This window comes from Schistocerca nitens, chromosome 8, assembly GCF_023898315.1.
Source record: "Schistocerca nitens isolate TAMUIC-IGC-003100 chromosome 8, iqSchNite1.1, whole genome shotgun sequence".
NCBI classification, from domain to species: Eukaryota; Metazoa; Arthropoda; class Insecta; order Orthoptera; family Acrididae; genus Schistocerca; species Schistocerca nitens.
The window spans coordinates 367,127,410-367,152,382 of record NC_064621.1 but is presented as its reverse complement, the minus strand read 5'-3'; the positions used below and the strand labels follow the sequence as shown (position 1 = coordinate 367,152,382).

Here is a 24,973-nt window from a genome sequence, read left to right as displayed (position 1 = left end):
GAGCGAGGTGGCGCAGTGGTAGCACACTGGACTCGCATTCGGGAGGACGACGGTTCAATCCCGTCTCCAGCCATCCTGATTTAGGTTTTCCGTGATTTCCCTAAATCGTTTCAGGCAAATGCCGGGATGGTTCCTTTGAAAGGGCACGGCCGATTTCCTTTCCAATCGGTCCCTAACCCGAGCTTGCGCTCCGTCTCTAATGACCTCGTTGTCGACGGGACGTTAAACACTAACCTAACCTAACACCAGAGGGTACAGTCCGGAATGAGACGCGAAAGCGGGCAGTTGGTCTTTAGGCAGCGAGGAAGTGAAACGACTTAGAAAATTTGCCGTTATGTGGTATCGCGGGACTTAGTCTCTGAGCTGTGAGCAACCGCGCGCCTGGTGTGAACTCTTGACTTTTCGCGTAGTTAACTAGATGGAGTATTGGACTCGTTATTCGCAATGAGATTGTGAATGATGGAACTGCGTCAGATATATGTGCACTCGAGTGTAACAGTAACCTTAAATACGACCACTTTCGCTATTAGTTTGCTTTCTGAATAAATCGCAACTGTGTGGCCTACATTATTTATGGGTCGTTAATTTAGTTCCTGATATTATTATTACTGCTATTATATGTTATGTGAACTTTGTATTTCGCAAACTTGCTATCGGCCAGACAATTTAACGAAAGGGTCACAAGTGTCTAATTTAGGGCGTGTAATGCGACATGTGCGGTTCAACCCCTAGACGAGTTTGAGGCAAGACATTTCGACGAAGGGGAATCGCATGTGAGCCCGAACATCTTCGGGATGTTATCTCGGAACAGGATCACTCTCCCTCACTCTTCGCTTAATCTTCTGATAATAACACGATCTCGGATCGGGACTTTACAGAAGTACTAGTCGAGCTTTTGCTACCTTTTACATTATTGCAGCACTACAGTTGTAGAGTCCTCGAGTGCTAAAAAATGTAATGGAAAACAAACTGATACCGTAATGAAATATCGTTTAACTGACTGATAAGTTTTATTACTTCAGGAGATACATCTCGTCGTCCGCAGCTCGTGGTCGTGCGGTAGCGTTCTCGCTTCCCGCGCCCGGGTTCGATTCCCGGCGGGGTCAGGGATTTTCTCTGCCTCGTGATGACTGGATGTTGTGTGCTGTCCTTAGGTTAGATAGGTTTAAGTAGTTCTAAGTTCTAGGGGACTGATGACCATAGATGTTAAGTCCCATAGTGCTCAGAGCCATTTGAACCATTTTGATACATCTCGTAGTGTAGTCAACAGCATCTGAAACAACTAGTCAAGACACAAATACGTTATAGATAAACTTAAGGGCTTCTGTCAATGAGAAAAATGTATCAGTCTGGGTAATTTTCTAACAGTGCATGATTAATCGTTCACAGTTATAGACATGCTGCTAACTCCTTATCTATTTCTCAAATTCTGTCTAGTTCCAGAAAATCTGCTGTCTGCTTCATTCATTAGTGAATACACTCAGTTATATACTGTGTCTGCCATTATTGAATCCAACTAGCTATATACAGGGTGTTCTGGTGTATCGCATTTATCTTGACCCCTCCAAATACGTTTTTTATTTATGGAGAAACGTTATTAGGCAAATGTTTTTTAGATGTGTAACACCAAATGGTAGTACACGATGAGAGTACCCAAGGTAAACTAGTCCACTTGCTGGGGTTGACAGTAAACAACTGGAAACACAAGTAAACTGCACACCATTCATTCATTCAATTGACATCAGTTGATGGTTTGTGTGAATACCATATACTTGAAGAAAGACAATGTCGACGGACAATGCAAGTTAGCAAAACAGTAATGACTGGTGTGCATTTTCCTTGCGTTGCCATTTGTTTACTATCAACTCCAACTGGACGAAATACGTTACTCTAGAGAACTGCATGTGACTAATACAAGAGAGCCAAAGTTAAAACTCTTTTAGGGTTTTAGTGTCATGTTTACTTAAATGGTACACTGCGATACGTTTCTGAACAAATGTTGAGGAGAAGAAGTGCATTAGCGAAGATAATGTAGCTTACTATTTAAAAAGGCGTATTGCTGTTCATACTTTCGGTAACGCGGAAAGTTACGTTAGCCGCACTCATACTAGTTAATGTTCTCCTGGCAGCTAAACAACATTCCGCTGGTCCTTTCTTTTTCTTTTTCTTTTTTTTGTGTGTGTGTGTTACTTCCGGACAAAAAGTTACTGGTGTGATCAAGATAACTGGGACACCCTGTGTAATATGTTATCTGTGTCTTTTATTCTTACAGCCTACTAATTCTGCTGTTGCCACCTTTGCAGGAGGAGATCCGCATCCAGCATCTTGCATGGCTCCCCGTGCTTGAACAGGACGTGGAAGGCGCCTTCGTTACCGAGTGGCCGGCCGAAAGCCTGAAGGCAGGTCGTTTCAACAAGGTCCCCGTCATCACGGGCTTCACGTCCGGGGACGGGCTCGAGCTGATTCGACGTGAGTTTCAACCTGTCCATTCGACTCTGACCACAGCAGTTTTCGATCCGTTAAATTGACAATCTGCTACAATACTGGCCATTAAAACTGCTACACCAAGAATAAATGCAGATGATAAACGGGTATTCATGGGACAAATTTATTATTCTAGAACTGACATGTGATTACATTTTCACGCAATTTTGGTGCATAGATCCTGAGAAATCAGTAACCAGAACAACCACCTCTGGCCGTAGTAACGGCCTTGATACGCCTGGACATTGAGTCAAACAGAGCTTGGATGGCGTGTACAGGGACAGCTGTTCATGCAGCTTCAACACGATACCACAGTTCATCAACAGTAGTGACTGGCGTATTGTGACGAGCCAGTTGCTCGGCCAGACGTTTTCAATTGGTGAGAGATCTGAAGAATGTGTTGGCCAGGGCAGCAGTCTAACATTTTCTGTATCCAGAAAGGCCGGTACAGGACCTGCAACATGCGGTCGTGCATTATCTTACTGAAATGTAGCGATTCACAGGGATCGAATGAACGGTAGAGCCACGGGTCGTAACACATCTGAAATGTAACGTCCACTGTTCAAAGCGCTGTCAATGCGAACAAGAGGTGACCGAGAAGTGTAACCAATGGTACCCCATACCATCACGCAGGGTGATACGCCAGTACGGCGATGACGAATACACGCTTCCAATGTGCGCTCACCGCGATGTCGCCAAACACGGATGCGGCCATCATGATGCTTAAACAGAACCTGGATTGCCATTCGTACACCCAGGTTGGTCGTTGAGTACACCATCGCACGCGCTCCTGTCTGTGATGCAATGTCAAGAGTAACCGCAGCCATGGTCTCCGAGCTTATAGTCCATGCTGCTGCAAACGTCGTCGAACTGTTCGTGCAGATGGTTGTTGTCTTTCAAACGTCCCCATCTGTTGACTCAGGGATCGAGGCGTGGCTGCACGATCCGTTACAGCCATGCGGATAAGATGCATGTCATCTCGACTGCTAGTGATACGAGGCCGTTGGGATCCAGCACGGCGTTCCGTATTACCCCTCTGAACCCACCGATTCCATATTCTGCTAACAGTCTTTGGATCTCGACCAAAGCGAGGAGCAATGTCGCGATACGATAAACCGCAATCGCGATAGGCTACAATCCGACCTTTATCAAAGTCGGAAACGCGATGGTACGCATTTCTCCTCCTTACACGAGGCATCACAACAACGTTTCACCAGGCAACGCCGGTCAACTGCTGTTTGTGTATGAGAAATCTATTGGAAACTTTCCGCATGTGAGCACGTTGTTGGTGTCGCCACCGGCGCCAAACTTGTGTGAATGCTCTGAAAAGCTAATCATTTGCATATCACAGCATCTTCTTCCTGTCGGTTAAATATCGCGTCTGTAGCACATCATCTTCGTGGTGTAGCAATTTTGATGGCCAGTAGTGTATTTATCATGCTAATAAAGTCCTGTCAGTTCTAAAGGACACAGTCTATATGGAGATAGGTTGTAATGAATGACATAAAAAATTTATTAATTTTGAGTTCTCAACACTAATTTTAATAGAACAGCTTGCATTCTAATGGCGCAGCGAGCAACTGTCTCCTATTCGCATTGGCAGTATTCCAGTACTGTATCAGAAGACAGTTAATAAATCAGTTGTAAATCTGCATGATCATTTCCATTGCTGACTGTTTTTTTTTTTTTTTTTTTTTTTTTTTTTTTTTTTTTTTTTTTTTTTTTTTTTTTTTTTTTGTAGATTCAGGGTGCAAAACGGCTGAGCTCATAAGCGCCCAAATAATGACTTAAAATTTGACATTTTCCAGGGAATTCATTTCTTTGTTGGGAGACGTTAAAACGCACATTGGTGGAGAAAACTCATTAGCAGGAGGATGAAACCTCAATGAATAATAATAGTGAGCCTAGAAATCTAGTTACAAACTAACAAATACAGTGAAAAGGTACAATAAGCAATTATAACGTTCATCCTTTTTTAACGGGCCGTTCGGTAAGAGATTCTAGAACATCATCACTAAACTGACACACAGCATTTTTGGCGCAACGCAATCTGACTTTCAATAATCCCTACAAAAGAATGGCCCTGACTAACAATAACCTATACTTTTCACGAATCACTAACCTCACAAAAATCTTCGTTATTCGATCTACTGCAATACAGCGAGCGCCAATACTGCCAGCTAAATAAAAGATTCTAACTACTCAAGGCACTAACTACTGATAGGCATAGTTAACAAATGAAAGATTTTGATCAGTTCATGACATCCAGTCTTACAAATTTCCTTTTGCTGATGGACACACGTCCAGATCGTCCGCTCATAGTAACCTCTCAAAACTCTGGCATCTCTCTCCCCACATCCACCTCTGCTGGCGGCTCACCTCCAACAGCCCAACGCTACGTGCTGTTCACATCCAACCAAGCCCCTACCACGCCGTAGCGGAGAAGCGAGGAAACTGTCCCCCAATTGAAGCAGCTGATCGCCACCATTTGCAGGGGTGAATCCTTGTACTGGGGTTGTGATTTGAAGTATATGAGACGCAACAAAGGCAATTTGAAGCACAAATTAAACACATGTTTGTTTAAAAAACACTGAGTACTCGAGTCTATTTTAAAAGTGTACTTAAATGAATGAAGTGTCCTAATTTCCGAAATACGTCTGCATAGAGTCGCGAAATTTAAGAACGTAAGGCTCTTTACTGACAAGGTGGAGTGAGTTTACATCGAGTTATTTGCATTAAATAATTACATGAAACTTTTAAAGTAGCAGACAGTACGATTATATTTGCACCTAACTCCCTTGCCATTGTAATATTAGTGGAACGTCCATCACAAGTAACAGCTAACACACTGACATTTACATCATACAACATTGCAATGGCCATCTCCAGTAACATGTCACTATCAGTAGCGTTAATAAACGAGATTACTTTATCGTTTACTAAGTTTTTAGCTTTTAGTTCTTCTAAAATATTTGCTAATTTGAAAACCTTCTGCGTCTGTCTTTTGCACTTTTTGTTCACTGTATTTAACTTAGTCTTATATTGCACAATGTTTGCTTCCTTCCTTTCTTCAGTTTTTCGAACTTTTCCTCTAGTTTACTTGGACTTGATGGAAATGAATAATTTTGGTCTCCAGTGTAACCAAGAAGGTGCACATCCACACACACGTTTTCTGCTGTCTCAACATTTCTTGGCTTTGTCGGTTTCCTTGCCTTGGTAACCTGGAAAAGGAACGTTCAAAATTATACACACTGACAGTATTTCCACACTATTTAACCTAGGCCTATATGGCACGGTTTCCAGGACACTGTACCTTTTTTAAATGAGTTGGAAAACCAAATACTGCCGGTATAGCATCGTCCTTCAGTTGACGTCTATTTACATAATTTTCCATGTAACAATTCTCTTCAAAATGAAGAGAGCACAGCAAATGATTTACTGTCGGTTGGAAGTTCTCTCTCCGAGTAGCAACTATCCATTTCCGATTTAGAAAATCATTCGTAAGGGGAAACCTAAACAAAAACAAACGCTCATGATGTATTATTTCTCCATGAAAATACTATATACAAGTAATAGTAACAAACAACCAGAAATGACTGACCTGTGAAATGTAACATTGTTTCCGTCTTCGTCTTTGCTTCCATTCTTACTGTTACAATTAAAAGCAGCACACGAACGAACCATTTTTACGCACTGCTTCCCTGCAAATGGCGGCATCTATCACGTTCAATGTGGGGACGCGACACTAGCGCCAATGCGCGGTCTAGTTTTTATTTACTAAGTCTATTATGCATCCAACTGCCCAACACTACACTAGCGAATATTCCAACAATGAGTCCAACCAGCCACAGACTGCACACAGCGTAGTCAGCGATTTTCATACAGAGCCTACGTGGCGTTACCAACATAAAAACCTAAACAGCCTTCTTAAATATTAAGGCGACGCAAACGAACGTTTCGTTGGAAACAGCATCAGCGATCAATGAGGGCATTCCTAGATCCGATGTACTAATGTGTGGTAAGTGTACATAGCACCTGGGCTCTGGAGAGCACGGAGCAAATCAGAGTATGCAAAAGATCTAGAGATCCCGCACCATGATAAACGGCAAAACCGTGCACTAGTCTAAAAGGTGATATTCAAATATCTCTCAAAGATGCATCAGGTACCACGGGCAGAAAATACTGTTGCCACATTTAGGAAGATACCCGCTTGCCTGTGTGCACTCTATTTCGGAACATATTTGCAAAGGATGGCAACGTATACTTCTGCAGTCATTCGTTCTAGTAAACCTTCATTATTGCGAAATAATCCAATATATCACGAGTGGTGAGAATGCTAGATGGTTACAACTAACGAAGAATTACTGTGTGTGGTACATCTGCAACATACGTCCGTTTGACGATCTGAGTACTCCATATGCCCATTAAGGTTGCGTGCGGACAGACAAGTCACGTGACTACCATACAATCAGTTTACTTCACTGGCTACTCGGTGCGCATCCACCCCAGCATCTCGCATCACAGTTTAAGTACATGTAATCTCATAATAATCGAAGCACAAGGCCTAACTTATCTAATATCCTAGTTGTGCCCATTGTGAAAGAAAACGTTCGCAGATCCTTTTCTGTTGGTGCGGTCCGCCTTTGGAATAAACTACCCTGTTTTCTGCACAAAATTCACTTTCCTGTTGCTTTTAGCAAGAAGCCTAAGCACTTTTTCTGTCACTCTCATAACATGCCGCAAAAATTAACTCTCATGACAAGTTTTTTCCTCTGTCAAACAGTGTAGCAAATGCCCCCATCTTCTCGCAGTTGCACTACTTTCTCTCTTCGTTTCTCGATAAGTCGCCACCCGTGCTAGCCCCTCCTTTTTTCCCCTACCACGTTCAAACTTCCAACTTTCCACGCCCCAACTTGTAGAACGTTATCGTTCCGTTAGTTATTCAGTCTTTTTCTCATTGTCATCTCCCCCATGGCAGTCCCTTCCTGGACATCTCAATGGGGGACTATTCCGGAATCTTTTGCAATGGAGAGACCATGATGACACTCTTTCAATTACAGGCCACATTTCCTGTGGATACACATCGTGTCTTTAATGCAGTGGTTTTCTTTTGCCTCCTGTACCCTCACGCCGTTGATCACTGCTGACTCTTCCGCCTTTAGCGGCAGTTTGCCAACCCCAGGGGTAAGAGAGTGCCCTAAACCTCTATCTGCTCCTCCACCCTCTCTGACAAAACCGTTGGCAGAATGATGGTGACTTCTTATGCCGGAAGCCTTGGATCGTTGTTGCTGATGATTTTTATTCTAAATTTTAACGGTGACGGGGTTCGAACTCAGGATCGAGGGCGATTTGATTGCTAATCAAAGACACTACCCTTAGATGACGCTCTCTTTTCCCTTATCTTCATTAATTGTGTTTTATAACGTTCCTCTTTCTCTCCCTCATCCCCCATTCTGTCACGTCCATTGCTGGCAGCTCTCATGAAGCGATGAGCCAAAACATTATTGCCGCCGGAGTGGCCGAGCGGTTCTAGGCGCTTCAGTCTGGAACTGCGCGACCGCTACGGTTGCAGGTTCGAATCCTACCTCGGGCATGGATGTGTGTGATGTCCGTAGGTTAGTTAGGTTTAAGTAGTTCTAAGTTCTAGGGGACTGATGACCTCAGAAGTTAAGTCCCATAGTGCTCAGAGCCATTTGAGCCAAAACATTATTACCACGTCTTAATAACATGCTGATCCACCTATGGAACGCAATACAACCGCAATTCTTCGTCGTATGGATTCATCAAGTCCCTGGGAGCTTTCCTGAGGTATTTCCCACCACATGTCAAGGCACAGGTCACACAGTTCCCGTAAACTGCGAGCCGGTGGTTTGCGGGATCGGTGCTCGCGCCCAATAGCGGTCGCGAGTATGGCGGCAAAACATGAAGTGTACTGTCATACTCCACAGACCACTCTAGCGCCATTCTGGCTTTCTGACATGGACATTTATCACACTGGATGAAGGCTTCGCCGTCAGAGAAAAAATGGTTCAAATGGCTCTGAGCACTATGGGACTCAACTGCTGAGGTCATTAGTCCCCTAGAACTTAGAACTAGTTAAACCTAACTAACCTAAGGACATCACAAACATCCATGCCCGAGGCAGGATTCGAACCTGCGACCGTAGCGGTCTTGCGGTTCCAGACTGCAGCGCCTTTAACCGCACGGCCACTTCGGCCGGCCCGCCATCAGAGAAGACATCATCAAGAATAGGTGCAGGCAGTCCACAGTAATGTTCACGTAGACACAGCTGACATGTTTCCACCGATTACTACCAGAGATCCCATGGAAACACAAGTGAATGTCCCCACAGCGTAGTAGCCCAGCGTCCAAGGCGCAGTGCGCCTTTGGAGCAGCCGCTCGCCTGGATCTGAACACGCCCATCGACCTGGCTTAACAGGACACGTGGTTCATTGCACTAGGCGATACGTTTCCACTGATCATAGCCCCTTCTCGATGATCTCGTGCTCACTGCAGTCGTAACTGACGAGGTCTTTGTGTCAGTTTAGAAGCATGTAGCGATCGTCTAATATGGAGATGTTTGTATGCAGACTGAAGCGACTAATGAAAATTTAGATCGGGATACGAACCTGGAACTATTGCTCACTAGGTGGATGCGTTAACCACTACGCCACCCTGGCACAGTAGCTTTGCGCAACTGCACGGACTACTCTAGCACACCTCCCTCCTCAGTCCAAATTTCCATTCATGCCTCAGCCCACTTGGTATCTATGTTCAATACCGAACGCTGAATCGTCTTTTCGGAAACACCATTGCTTGCATCAGCATTGTACTCTGTCTCCCACAGATCGCTAGCTATTCTGCTTTACAGACCAGACACTCCTCCACGTCTCTAATGAGGCTTAGACGTGCAACATCTGGTCATGTGGTTTCATCTTCGATCAACAGTTTTCCATTAACGCTCAAGGCAGTAACAAGCGAACAGCCGTCCAGCTTCGCTATTTCCGAGATGCTCGTTCCCAGGTGCTGGGCCATAATAACCTGCCCTGTGTCAAAGTACCAGGTGTCGGTAGATTTCTCCATCTGAGATCGGTATCGTCGCTAAAATGATTTCCCCTTTCGTCTCTGCTCCACTTACATATGTTCCCTGCTGCCTTACGCGCCTGTGCCGGCCGCTGGTTGCCGAGCGGTTCTAGGCGCTTCAGTCTGGAACCGCGCGATCGCTACGGTCGCAGGCTCGAATCCTGCCTCGGGCATGGATGTGTGTGATGTCAGGTTTAAGTAGTTAGGTTTAAGTAGTTCTAAGTTCTAGGGGACTGATGACCTGAGATGTTAAGTCCCATAGTGCTCAGAGCCATTTGAACCATTTTGAACCTTACTTGCCTGCAACATTTTCTGGCTGTTTACAATATCACGGTGGGCAGTGGTCACAATGATTTGGCATGTCACTGTAGTTTAAATCCACTTTCCTATAATTTGTCTTCATTGTTGTACCTCTCATTAACTAACGTAATCTCTGCCTTTTTTTTCTCTGCTCTGATGTAATTTCTAAATGTTATGTTGAGAATTAGATGAAGCTTATAACGAGGTTATAGTTGTTGTTGTTGTTGTTGTTGTTGTTGTTGTTGTGGTCTTCAGTTAGAAGACTGGTTTGATGCGTTCTCCATGATATTCTATCCTGTGCAAGCCTCTGCATGACCGAATAACTACTGCAACCTACATCCTTCTGAATCTGCTTCTGTATTCATCTCTTGGTCTCCCTCTACGATTTTTACCCTCTCATCTTCCCACGCAACACATACATACATCCTTCCAATAACAAGTTGGTGCTCCCTTGATGTCTCAGATCGTGTCCTACTAACCAATCCCTTCTTTCAGACAAGTTGCGCCACAAATTTCTTATCTCTCCAAATTGCGCGACTGCTACGGTCGCAGGTTCGAATCCTGCCTCGGGCATGGATGTGTGTGATGTCCTTAGGTTAGTTAGGCTTAAGTAGTTCTAAGTTCTAGGGGACTGATGACCACAGCTGTTAAGTCCCATAGTGCTCAGAGCCATTTGAACCATTTTTCTCTCCAAAGTCTACTCAGTACCTCCTCAGTACTCACGTGATCTACCATTTAATCTTCAGCATTCTTCTGTAGCACGACATTTCAAAAACCTCTATTCTCTTCTTGTCTAAACTATTGTTGAAACATGTACTTTTGAAATATGATTGAAATTCCGTAACTGACAGTAGTCTGAAACACAGCTGTCAGAATGTAAATGTGTATTTTGTCTCGTCGCTTATGTGCTTGGCCCTGTAGTGAACTTTTCTGACTGCGAGAGTGTAATTTTAATTTAGCTGTAAGAATATGAAATGTCGATAGCTTCGAATCAAATCAAAACTACATGAATTTACGTAACACAAAAACTGAATCTGGTGAAATAGTATTGATTTGAAATTGGCCCTGTTAATAAAACAAAAGTTGATCAGTTCGAACATAATGGTCCTTGTGCTTAATAAATGCCGTCGCTGCAATACTAAAATTTCTTATCCTTATCTGCGCTATGGTAATGCTCTTCGCACTGCTCTCTGTTAGTACTTAAAATTGTATAGTCAGCAAACAGCTATTGTGCAAGGCTGTTGCTTGTCACACATTTTAATTAAATTAAATATGACTGAGACAATAACTTCCTGAGAAAAGTAGTTAATCAAAATGACATGGATCTGGGAACTCGTATTGACTTGGGTAAGTATCAATATTCACTAACTCTAAAACTTGTATTTTGACTTTTTGAAAATTAATAATGCTCACAATTAACACATTCAATAACCTGTTTATACATAAGAAAATGGTTCAAATGGCTCTGAGTACTATGGGACTTCTGAGGTCATCAGTCCCCTAGAACTTAGAACTACTTAATCCTAATTAACCTAAGGACATCACACACATCCATGCCCGAGGCAGAATTCGAACCTGCGATCGTAGCGGTCGCGCGATTCCGGACTGTAGTGCCTAGAATCGCTCGGCCACCCGACGGCTACACATAACAATTACCTTTACAAAATTATTGGATGTGAGATATTGTCTCAATTATCACTTATGAATACGCACATTGTATTAGTAACAAAAAAACTTCCTTTACCTTAATTTTTTCCAACTTCTGTTGAGTTTCCTTTTACAGTTAGCAAACATCACAGTATCATGCAAATAAAACAAAAATCGTTACTGCCATAGGCGGGTAAGTATATATCGAGCACACACCAGAAACAACACATCCTTACACTTGAGAGTCCTCCATACATCACTCGACCTAAAGTTACTCTAACACATTAACCATAACACCTTGAATCAGCGATCACGGTTGAGCAGCGACGCTACTACACAATCGATACTACATTTGACCATCTCTGATTCAATAGCGTATTTTCTTACAAAACTTGAATTAATTTACCCTGTTTCCATGTTTCACTTTAACACAAGGCTACAGTCCAGACAAATACCTCAGAAAAGCATTCATAACATTTAAGCCCATATTCCATGTTAGCAAATTTCTCGTCTTCAGAAACTCTTTTCTTGTCATTGCGAGTCCACATTTTACATCCTCTCTACCTCGCCCATCATCACTTATAGAGGAACTACGAGCTTTATGAAAGTAGGAAAACCTTATACAACAATACTTGTCCAAGTTCTGTGTTATTTTTATGTACCTAAATAATTTCTATTCAGCTCCCAATGACGTTAGCTGCATTTCGGCACTGAAATGAATCAGTGGTAACAGGCGAAAATTTGTGATAGACCGGGACTCGAATCCGAATCTGCCGCTTGACACAAGCGGTCGCATTATCCGCCTCGATCATCCTTGGACGCCCCATAGCCGCCCCAAATTCCCACCCTGTTGCCCTCCTAATATCATAGGCTCACCTACCCGTGAACACTTACCTGCCATTTCGGATTCCCGCAAGAGGTAGGGCTTGGTGCGCATTCTCACTGAAAGAATGGTCGTCGCACCTTACTGATATATATATATATATATATATATATATATATGTGTGTGTGTGTGTGTGTGTGTGTGTGTGTGTGTGTGTGTGTGTGTGTGTGTGTGTGTGTAAGTGAGTAAGCGAGTGAGTGGTGTCTGTTCTTTAGGACACAACGAAACAACATACATCTTTTAAACTCCTCGTTTCGTGAGTTTTCGTGGAATGGTGCATCATTATGTGGCTTTATTATGAACGATTGAACAGTTACAATTGCCTCTGGGAATGCTTTCCTGACATTAGATGGCTTATTTTCGATAAACCCGGCCGGCCGGTGTGGCCGAGCGGTTCCAAGCGCTTCAGTCTGGAACCGCGCGACCGCTACGGTCGCAGGTTCGAATCCTGCCTCGAGCATGGATGTGTGTGATGTCCTTAGGTTTAAGTAGTTCTAAGTTCTAAGGGACTGATGACCTTAGATGTTAAGTCCCATAGTGCTCAGAGCCATTTGAACCATTTGATAAACACGGTTGCTACCCACTTCTCCTCTACTCCAGTTCGCGCTATGTTTCTGCGTCTGCTAGCGACTAGTCTTCTAGAATAATTGATGAACATTTTTTCCCACAGAGAAGCTGTACCTCTCTGACACGGCAGCAGTCCAGGAGCTCAGTGACAACTTCGTGCAGATAGTGTCTCCAATCCTGCACCTGGCGACGGCCGAAGAGCGCGAGGAGGCGGCACTCAAGATGCGGGACTTTTACTTTGGCCACGAGAACATCACCATCGACGATGCTCAAGCCATCACCGATGTAAGTGTCAACAGCACTGGACAGTCTGAGTGTGAAAGAGTTACTTCCTGTAAATTAAGTGATTTTTTATCAGTCTCCCTGCTTGTGATAGTCTACGATCCCGCTGTAATACTGGAGGAGAATCCTTTGAGTAGGTCTGTATTTGATAAATAGATCATGGCTTTATGAATATACCGTTAGAAGACTACTGTTTTATCCACACACTGAATTCATGAATCGTTTGAAAGGAAACAGAGAAAATTTAGTAATGCTTGGAAATATCTTTAGCAGGGCGAAACGAGACCTTACAAACGGGATGGACACTACAAACCATACTGCTAGTATAACAAGGCTACAAGTGGAGAAAAATAAAAATCTGTCAGTCAGCAACGACAGAACGATCTTCATCGATTGATATACGAGGGCTGCTCGGAAAGTAAGGTCCGATAGGTCAAAAATGGAAACGTTAGCGAAAATCAAATGATACTTTGCACAGATGTGCTGGGCAGTGTCTCTAGTATGCCTGTCGATCGAGTCACGTCGCTCCTTTCAGTTGTGAGACCACAGTGAACATGTAAAGACGCCTGGAGCAGTAGCGTCTCCCGCCAAGTATGTGTACCCACTGCGAGATTTCGCCTTATTTCACGCAACCCCAGATAAGGAAAAGCTGAACGAAGCGAAAAAGAGCGTAAAGAGAGCAATGAGAGAAGCATTCAACGAATTCGAACATAAAACATTGGCAAACAATCTAAACAAGAACCCTAAAAAGTTTTGGTCATATGTAAAATCGGTAAGCGGATCTAAATCCCCTATTCAGTCACTCGTTGACCACGATGGCACCGAAACAGAGGACGACCGAAGAAAGGCAGAAATACTGAATTCAGTGTTCCGAAACTGTTTCACTGCGGAAAATCGTAACACGGTCCCTGACTTCAGCCGTCGCACGGACGCCAAAATGGAAAATATTGAAATAAACGATATCGGAATTGAAAAACAACTGCTATCACTTAGTAGCGGAAAAGCATCCGGACCAGACGAGATACCCTTAAGATTCTACAGTGATTATGCTAAAGAACTTGCCCCCTTTCTATCAGCAATTTATCGTAGATCGCTGGAAGAACGTAAAGTACCTAGCGACTGGAAGAAAGCGCAGGTCGTTCCCATTTTCAAGAGGGGTCATAAATCAGATGCGAATAATTATAGGCCTATTTCGCTTACGTCAATCTGTTGTAGAATAATGGAACATGTTTTGTGTTCTCGTATTATGACGTTCTTAGATAATACAAATCTCCTTCATCATAACCAACATGGATTCCGCAAACAGAGATCATGTGAAACTCAGCTCGCCCTATTTGCCCAAGAAATTCACAGTGCCGTAGACACTGGCGAGCAGATTGATGCCGTATTCCTGGACTTCAGGAAGGCATTTGATACGGTTCCGCACTTACGTTTAGTGAAAAAAAATACGAGCTTACGGAATATCGGACCAGGTTTGTGATTGGATTCAGGATTTCCTAGAAGAAAGAACACAACATGTCATTCTTAACGGTTCAAAATCTGCAGATGTAGAGGTAATTTCGGGAGTACCGCAGGGAAGCGTGATAGGACCTTTATTGTTTACAATTTACATAAATGACTTAGTTGACAACATCGGTAGCTCCGTGAGGCTATTTGCAGATGACACGGTTGTCTACAAGAAAGTAGCAACATCAGAAGACTCGTACGTACTCCAGGAGGACCTGCAGAGGATTAATGCATGGTGCGACAGCTGGCAGCTTTCCCTAAACGTAGATAAATGTAATATAATGCGCATACATAGGGGCAGAAATCCATTCCAGTACGATTATGCCATAGGTGGTAAATCATTGGAAGCGGTAACGACCGTAAAATACTTAGGAGTTACTATCCGGAGCGATCTGAAGTGGAATGATCACATAAAACAAATAGTGGGAAAAGCAGGCGCCAGGTTGAGATTCATAGGAAGAATTCTAAGAAAATGTGACTCATCGACGAAAGAAGTAGCTTACAAAACACTTGTTCGTCCGATTCTTGAGTATTGCTCATCAGTATGGGACCCTTACCAGGTTGGATTAATAGAAGAGATAGACATGATCCAGCGAAAAGCAGCGCGATTCGTCATGGGGACATTTAGTCAGCGCGAGAGCGTTACGGAGATGCTGAACAAGCTCCAGTGGCGGACACTTCAAGAAAGGCGTTACGCAATACGGAGAGGTTTATTATCGAAATTACGAGAGAGCACATTCCGGGAAGAGATGGGCAACATATTACTACCGCCCACATATATCTCGCGTAATGATCACAACGAAAAGATCCGAGAAATTAGAGCAAATACGGAGACTTACAAGCAGTCGTTCTTCCCACGCACAATTCGTGAATGGAACAGGGAAGGGGGGATCAGATAGTGGTACAATAAGTACCCTCCGCCACACACCGTAAGGTGGCTCGCGGAGTATAGATGTAGATGTAGATGTAGAATGTACCTGTCATACATTTTCTTCTTCATGGAAATTCTCAGGCGAACACTTCAGGGTCAATGAAGACACCCCTGCGGCGTTTCCGATGGGAAGTGTTTGATCACCCACCCTACAGCCCGGACTTGGCTCCCTCTGGTGTTCACCTCTGCTCACATGAACCGCTGGCCGTGAAGACATTTTGGCACAGACAACGAACTGCAGACCAGCTTAGAGAAGTGACGGAAAGCACAGGCGGCCTCATTCTATGACAAGGGTATTGTGAAAGTTGGTACAACGCTACGACGTCAGTCGGGGCGGCCACTTTGTAGAGAAGCAGCTGAAAGGCATAGCTAACTATCACAAACAAAACATTTTTGATTTTCACTGTGGTTTCCATTTCGCGACCGATCTGACCTTACTTTCTGAATGGCCCTCGTACCCTAATTGACATCCAAAATTCCCTAGCACCAAACAGGCGAGACAAACACGTTTGGGGTAGTTACTCAAAATAAACACTGTTTTGTTGGTGTATAACCTCTTACAACAACTGTGGAACAAAATCTGATGTTAGGCTAAAATCAAATTCCCTAGTTCAGTCACGCAGATTCTAAACCTTCATGTTGTTGTGATCTTCAGTCCTACGACTGGTTCCAAGTAGCTGTCCATATACCATATTAACCGCTCAAAAAAGGTTTTGCATCATCTTCACGAGTTGGATAGTTTGCGCGTATTTTAATAGACAGCCTCTTTCTCAATAACTTTTTGGTTGCAGGAAATCGCTCTGTACAGCCCCCTGGGGAGAAGGGATGCAAGTAAATCCGCATTCTCGGTGCACTTCAGCAGAACTCGTTGTGACTCCAATCCTGGACTGTTCAGAACTGTCACCATGTTTAAAAGCGTTATTTTCATCTTAGGCCGTACCTTCATTCTACGGCAAGAAAGCTTGTGAGCATGGGAAGGTGTCTGCCGAATTGGCTCACACCACAGGTCACAGCTACACCATCCGAACTTTCAGCCTCTATAGCCTTCTCCTTCACTTAATGGAGTAACCACTCTTGCCCGTTCCGGCTTCCCAGATGTCTCCAACGCGCCCTGGATCGTTACTGTTCTCTTTTTCCTCTCGTTATGTAATCTAACACTCTCTTGGGAAGTCTGGTATTTTCCACTCGTTGTTTGTGGTCGGTCCAGTGCTATCTGCTACTTAGTATTTTGTTATGTACTGATTCTATATTTCTTTCTTTCTTGATATCTCCATTTCGTATCCTATCCATTGCTATACAACCTCTAACACTTCTTAAAAACCTCAGTTCTGCCGATTGTATTTTGCTCACTTGTTTTTGAGTCGGCATCCAGGCTTCACTGCCATAAAGCAATGTGAGTAAATCCATTACATTACAAAATTTAGTTTTTGTTTCTTTCCTAACTTTATTTTCAAAATATTTTTCATTTGTCCCACGTGCAGCTTTAACTCAGCTAACTTTTTTCTGAATGTCCTCATTATAAAAACTTATGGCACAAACAAGATATTTAAAATTCGATAATTGTTGTAAATCGTTATTTCCAGGCAAATTTTTATCTGACTGGATCTTTTACTCTGAAATCCATAACTTCCGTTTTATTAAATGAGACTTCAGAATTATAAGATTTATATTGATTAAGTAAATGATACGTGGATGTCTGCAACTTTCTTTCACGTACTTGAGTCACTGTTTGATCATCTGCAAATAAGAGTGTTTGAACAGACCCTGTTTGATAATATAATACTTAGGTCTGGCACCAATTCCCTTTTCTTTAAAATGTCGTCAATATATATACGAGGGCGGTTCAGAAAGTAACCTCCGATTGGTCACAGTGTGGGTTGTGGGGGGAGTAGCGACGCCATCTGTGCGTTCACGCACTCAACAGGTCAGTCGGCATCAAGCCGTGGTCGAGTGAACGTCGTACCTGCGCTAGTTTAGTTTTTGTGGCAGTTTGAAATGTGTGCTGCAATAGAAAACCCCGCCAAATGTGAAGTGCGTGCTGTCATAAGGTTTTTTACAGCCAAAGGATATTCTGCAGCAGCTATTCATCGTGAGCTTTGTGCCGTGTACGGACCAAGAGTTATGAGTGAAGGAGTTGTCCGTGAATGGGTACGTTTATTTAAAAGTGGACGAGAAAACGTCCATGATGAAGAGAGGAGTGGTGACTGACGAACTCGTTCAGACAGTTGATGCAAAAGTTCGTGAAAATCGACGTTTCTCAATGTCGGAGTTGTCTACTGGTTTTCCACAGATTTATAAGACTCTCTTGTACGAGATAGTGACAGCAAGATTGGGTTACCGTAAGTTCTGTGCACGATGGGTGCCCAAAATTCTTACCGACCACCACAAAACTCACAGAATGGCCTCTGCATTAGACTTTCTGTCACGTTATGAGGACGAAGGAGAACCATTGTTAAACAGAATCGTGACCGGTGACGAAACCTGGATTAAGTACGTGAACCCTGAGACAAAAGAACAATCAAAGATGTGGGCACATTCAAATTCGCCTACCAAACCAAGAAAAGCCTCGCAAGATTTTTCTGCCAGAAAACTGATGGCAACGGTGTTTTGGGATGCCAAAGGGGTGTTGTTGGTTGAATTCATGGAACGTGGTATGACCATTAATCAAGACGTGTACTGTGAAACAATAAAAAAGTTACGACGGGCTATACAGAACAAACGCCGTGGTATGCTGACTTCCGGTATCGTTTTTTTGCACGATAACGCCCGTCCTCACTCTGCTCGCAGAACAACGGCCCTTCTTGAGTCCTTCAAGTGGGACGTTATCAACCATCCACCTTACACCCCAGACCTGGCGCCAAGTGATTATCACCTCTTCATGCATTTGAAGAAATGGCTCGGGTCACAGCGGTTTGATGACGAAGAGCTCAAAGATGCGGTCACAGGCTGGCTCCAGGCACAAGCGGGTGATTTTTATGCAGAAGGAATTTCAAAGCTTGTGAAGAGATACGATAAGTGCCTCAATCGCTATGGAGACTATGTAGAAAAATAGTGCAAAGATGTAGTTGTAAGATGTATATATTAAAATATTTTTATTTAACTTGGTGTATTTTTTTAAATCAACCGGAGGTTACTTTCTGAACGGCCCTCGTATATATTAAAAATTGAGCGATAAGCTACACCCTTGTCTAACTAATATATATGCTAAAATCCGTTCACTTCTTATAATTCCAGGGTCTATGATGAAATTATCCTTTGCATACAGACTCCTATACCAAAAGTAGGTGTGGTGGATAGTCCTCATTTTCTAGTATTTGTCATAATTCTATTCGATTTTCTCTGTCAAAAATCTTCTCAAAATCTATAAAAGTGAAATGTGTTTCCGAGTTACTTTCTGTTGTTTCTTCTACCTTTTGTCTAAATGCGAAGACATTATTCATTGGCGATGTCCTATTCCCAAATCCACTTCGCTCTTTTCCTAACAGGTAATCTGTAATAGCTTTTAATCTCTTAATTATTATTTTAGTATAGATGTTATAATTCGCAGTTTTTAACATAGCTGTTACTAAGCAAGCGTATACTAGGTTCAACATAGGATTAGAGAACCAACCGATTGCATAGAAACGGTACGTACGTTGATTTAGGTTTCGACATCTACAAGAGGTGTCTTCATAACAATGAAATGTTGCTAAATCGTAAAATTACATTGCTAAAAAGCAATAGTCAGAATCTGGAACAGCTATACTTTTGGTTAGAGCATAGTTGCTCCAAATTCTGACTATTGCTTTTTAGCAATGTAATTTTACGATTTAGCAACATTTCATTTCTGATGAAGGCACCCCTATTAGGTGTCGAAACCTAGGTCAATGTATCTACCGTTTCTATGCAACCGGTTGACTGTTTAATCCTCTGTTGACGTTATATTTTGTATTCATGAAGCTAACTACTTTACAGTTTTCACGATTTTTGCAATATCTTCTTTTGAATATATACTTTAACTACACATCCTGACCAAGAGAGAGGTATTTGCCAATTTTCGCAGCGTTTATTAAGTACATGTAAAATTCTTAATTTGTATATTATTCAACTGTGTTTAGTAAGGTCCATATTCACTCTGTCTAATCCAGGTGCCTTCCTACTTTTTTTCAGATTTTAAGTGTCTGTCTAATTCTTGTAACGTTGTGGGGTCTGAATCTGGAACTTTATTTGCACCGGAGCTGCCTATTTCTGTTCCACTTTATACCACAAAACCTCTATCGTGAGACACAAAACTTTGAGGATCTACCTCATAGTGGCCGCCTGAGGTTCATAACAGCAGCTGATGACCGTCGACCTAAAAATTATGGCTTCCATCACGAGTAGAATCTGACAGAATCGTTCACTGTCATTTTGGAGGCAACTGGGAGGGCTGTGTTGACGCAGACAGTAGGTGATCATCTCCATACAATCTGTTTTGTCTATAGGCGTCCATTACTAACAACAGTACCAAGGATTCAGCACAACAGTGACTAAAGAAGGTGGGCGAAGGAACTCTTAGAAAAGAACCTGGATCAGTGATTTTGAGTTCTCTTCATTGACGAGTGCTGGACTTGTCTGAGACCTTACAATCGTTGCAGAATAGTGTGAAGGAGACCAAAAACCGATTCATGACTCAGGCCTGCAGTCCCATGGGTTCAGGGGAGGTGTCTTGGGCTGGTATCATGTACGAACGCAGGCCACCTATCACCGTCATCGAGGGTAATTTGGGAGTTCTGAATTAACATAAAAAGTTTCTGGGTATGATGTCCCACCATACTGTAAAATAACTGCCATTGATAAATTCAACGTTTCGGCCACGGCTTCGGTCGCCTTCCTCTCGGTCTGCTGAAGCACTATAACCAGAAAACTTCTATGTTATCAGATTAGAACTGTGGAAACGTACCCAACAGAACGCTGAGCAGTATCGGTACAGGATACTCTCCACCTATTGTCGAACCTTAGTGTCAGTATTTCGACGAAGGGTTCGTCTTTGAAGACGATAACAGACGCACACTCACCATGCCCATGTTCAGAACAGCTTCCTCCGGGCGGCAAGAACCAACCAAACAGAATGGTCTGCAGTATTTTAGTCATCAACGTGACTGAACATGCATCTAGAACATGCAGTCTGTGGTCAGAGCAACCATCCTCAAACGCTGAGTGACTTCAATACAGCCACCATCGTAGAGTGGGACGAATGTGAGCAGCAAAACCTCTACCACCTTGCTGACAGACTGGAAAAGCGGGTCTAGGAATATTAAAACAGCCGGCCGCTGTGCCCGAGCGGTTCTAGGCGCTTCAGCCCGGAACCGCGCTGCTGCTGCGGTCGCAGGTTCGAATCTTGCCTCGGGCATGGATTTGTGTGATGTCCTTAGGTTAGTTAGGTTTAAGTAGTTCTAAGTCTAGGGGACTGATGACATCAGATGTTAAGTCCCTTAGTGCTCAAAGCCATTTGAATCAATATTAAAACGCGCGGATACAGCATAATGGTAACGAATAATACCCAGTAGTAGATTAAATATTACCTTCATATTGGTGAATTGTTTTTACGTCATAATTCTCTCATTTCCTGCTCCTCTTGAATCTCTATTTTGATGTTTCATGTCACACTAACTTTTTAGAGTCATAAGTCATTTCTTTCGCGACCGTGGTGATCTAGTGGGTCAAGCTCTAAGCTGCGGGCCTGGAGGTCCAAGTTCTACATCTACATATATACTCCGCAAGCCACCCAACGGTGTGTGGCGGAGGGCACTTTACGTGCCACTGTCATTACCTCCCTTTTCTGTTCCAGTCGCGTATGGTTCGCGGGAAGAACGACTGTCTGAAAGCCACCGTGCGCGCTCGAATCTCTCTAATTTTACATTCGTGATCTCCTCGGGAGGTATAACTAGGGGGAAGCAATATATTCGATACCTCATCCAGAAACGCAACCTCTCGAAACCTGGCGAGCAAGCTACACCGCGATGCAGAGCGCCTCTCTTGCAGAGTCTGCCACTTCAGTTTGCTAAACATCTCCGTAACGCTATCACGGTTACCAAATAACCCTGTGACGGAACGCGCCGCTCTTCTTTGGATCTTCTCTATCTCCTCCGTCAACCCGATCTGGTACGGATACCACACTGATGAGCAATACTCAAGTATAGGTCGAACGAGTGTTTTGTAAGCCACCTCCTTTATTGATGGACCACATTTTCTAAGGATTCTCCCAATGAATCTCAACCTGGCACCCGCCTTACCAACAATTAATTTTATATGATCATTCCACTTCAAATCGTTCCGCACGTATACTCCCAGATATTTTATAGAAGTAACTGCTACCAGTGTTTGTTCCGCTATCATATAATCATACAATAAAGGATCCTTCTTTCTATGTATTCGCAATACATTACATTTGTCTATGTTAAGGGTCAGTTGCCACTCCCTGCACCAAGTGCCTATCCGCTGCAGATCTTCCTGCATTTCGCTGCAATTTTCTGATGCTGCAACTTCTCTGTATACTACTGCATCATCCGCGAAAAGCCGCATGGAACTTCCGACACTATCTACTAGGTCATTTATACACTCCTGGAAATTGAAATAAGAACACCGTGAATTCATTGTCGCAGGAAGGGGAAACTTTATTGACACATTCCTGGGGTCAGATACATCACATGATCACACTGACAGAACCACAGGCACATAGACACAGGCAACAGAGCATGCACAATGTCGGCACTAGTACAGTGTATATCCACCTTTCGCAGCAATGCAGGCTGCTATTCTCCCATGGAGACGATCGTAGAGATGCTGGATGTAGTCCTGTGGAACGGCTTGCCATGCCATTTCCACCTGGCGCCTCAGTTGGACCAGCGTTCGTGCTGGACGTGCAGACCGTGTGAGACGACGCTTCATCCAGTCCCAAACATGCTCAATGGGGGACAGATCCGGAGATCTTGCTGGCCAGGGTAGTTGACTTACACCTTCTAGAGCACGTTGGGTGGCATGGGATACATGCGGACGTGCATTGTCCTGTTGGAACAGCAAGTTCCCTTGCCGGTCTAGGAATGGTAGAACGATGGGTTCGATGACGGTTTGGATGTACCGTGCACTATTCAGTGTCCCCTCGACGATCACCAGTGGTGTACGGCCAGTGTAGGAGATCGCTCCCCACACCATGATGCCGGGTGTTGGCCCTGTGTGCCTCGTTCGTATGCAGTCCTGATTGTGGCGCTCACCTGCACGGCGCCAAACACGCATACGACCATCATTGGCACCAAGGCAGAAGCGACTCTCATCGCTGAAGACGACACGTCTCCATTCGTCCCTCCATTCACGCCTGTCGCGACACCACTGGAGGCGGGCTGCACGATGTTGGGGCGTGAGCGGAAGACGGCCTAACGGTGTGCGGGACCGTAGCCCAGCTTCATGGAGACGGTTGCGAATGGTCCTCGCCGATGCCCCAGGAGCAACAGTGTCCCTAATTTGCTGGGAAGTGGCGGTGCGGTCCCCTACGGCACTGCGTAGGATCCTACGGTCTTGGCGTGCATCCGTGTGTCGCTGCGGTCCGGTCCCAGGTCGACGAGCACGTGCACCTTCCGCCGACCACTGGCGACAACATCGATGTACTGTGGAGACCTCACGCCCCACGTGTTGAGCAATTCGGCGGTACGTCCACCCGGCCTCCCGCATACCCACTATACGCCCTCGCTCAAAGTCCGTCAACTGCACATACGGTTCACGTCCACGCTGTCGCGGCATGCTACCAGTGTTAAAGACTGCGATGGAGCTCCGTATGCCACGGCAAACTGGCTGACACTGACGGCGGCGGTGCACAAATGCTGCGCAGCTAGCGCCATTCGACGGCCAACACCGCGGTTCCTGGTGTGTCCGCTGTGCCGTGCGTGTGATCATTGCTTGTACAGCCCTCTCGCAGTGTCCGGAGCAAGTATGGTGGGTCTGACACACCGATGTCAATGTGTTCTTTTTTCCATTTCCAGGAGTGTATATATTGTGAAAAGCAATGGTCCAATAACACTCCCCTGTGGCACGCCAGAGGTTACTTTAACGTCTGTAGACGTCTCTCCATTGATAACAACATGCTGTGTTCTGTTTGCTAAAAACTCTTCAATCCAGCCACACAGCTGGTCTGATATTCCGTAGGCTCTTACTTTGTTTATCAGGCGACAGTGCGGAACTGTATCGAACGCCTTCCGGAAGTCAAGGAAAATAGCATCTACCTGGGAGCCTGTATCTAATATTTTCTGGGTCTCATGAACAAATAAAGCGAGTTGGGTCTCACACGATCGCTGTTTCCGGAATCCATGTTGATTCCTACAGAGTAGATTCTGGGTTTCCAAAAACGACATGATACTCGAGCAGAAAACATGTTCTAAAATTCTACAACAGATCGACGTCGGAGATATAGGTCTATAGTTTTGCGCATCTGCTCGACGACCCTTCTTGAAGACTGGGACTACCTGTGCTCTTTTCCAATCATTTGGAACCTTCCGTTCCTCTAGAGACGTGCGGTACACGGCTGTTAGAAGGGGGCCAAGTTCTTTCGCGTACTCTGTGTTCAATCGAATTGGTATCCCGTCAGGTCCAGTTGCTTTTCTATTCCTTGGACACTTATTTCGATGTCAGCCATTTTTTCGTTTGTGCGAGGATTTAGAGAAGGAACTGCAGTGCGGTCTTCCTCTGTGAAACAGCTTTGAAAAAAGGTGTTTAGTATTTCAGCTTTACGCGTGTCATCCTCTGTTTCAATGCCATCATCATCCCGGAGTGTCTGGATATGCTGTTTCGAGCCACCGTAAGACCAGAACTTCCTAGAATTTTCTGTCAAGTCGGTACATAGAATTTTACTTTCGAATTCACTGAACGCTTCACGCATAGCCCTCCTTACGCTAACTTTGACATCGTTTAGGTTCTGTTTGTCTGAGAGGTTTTGGCTGCGTTTAAACTTGGAGTGAAGCTCTCTTTGCTTTCGCAGTAGTTTTCTAACTTTGTTGTTGAACCACGCTGGGTTTTTCCCGTCCCTCACAGTTTTACTCGGCACGTACCTGTCTAAAGCGCATTTTACAATTGCCTTAAACTTTTTCCATAAACACTCAACATTGTCAGTCTCGGAACAGAAATTTTCGTTTTGATCTGTTAGGTAGTCTGAAATCTGCCTTCTATTACTCTTGCTAAACAGATAAACCTTCCTCCCTTTTTTTATATTCCTATTAACTTCCATATTCAGGGATGCTGCAACGGCCTTATGATCACTGATTCCCTGTTCTGCAGTTACACAG

At 44.0% G+C, this 24,973-nt stretch overlaps 1 protein-coding gene across 1 annotated transcript in view; it reads left to right on the top strand.

Moving 5' to 3' along the window:
- The window catches only part of LOC126199296 (venom carboxylesterase-6-like), an 85,108-nt gene that overhangs the window by 41,984 nt on the left and 18,151 nt on the right, over positions 1-24,973 (top strand). Inside the window, exons 6-7 of the mRNA XM_049936121.1 lie at positions 2,304-2,469; positions 13,068-13,249. Of these exons, the coding sequence (XP_049792078.1) occupies positions 2,304-2,469; positions 13,068-13,249 (348 nt within the window). The remainder of the gene's footprint in view (positions 1-2,303; positions 2,470-13,067; positions 13,250-24,973) is intronic.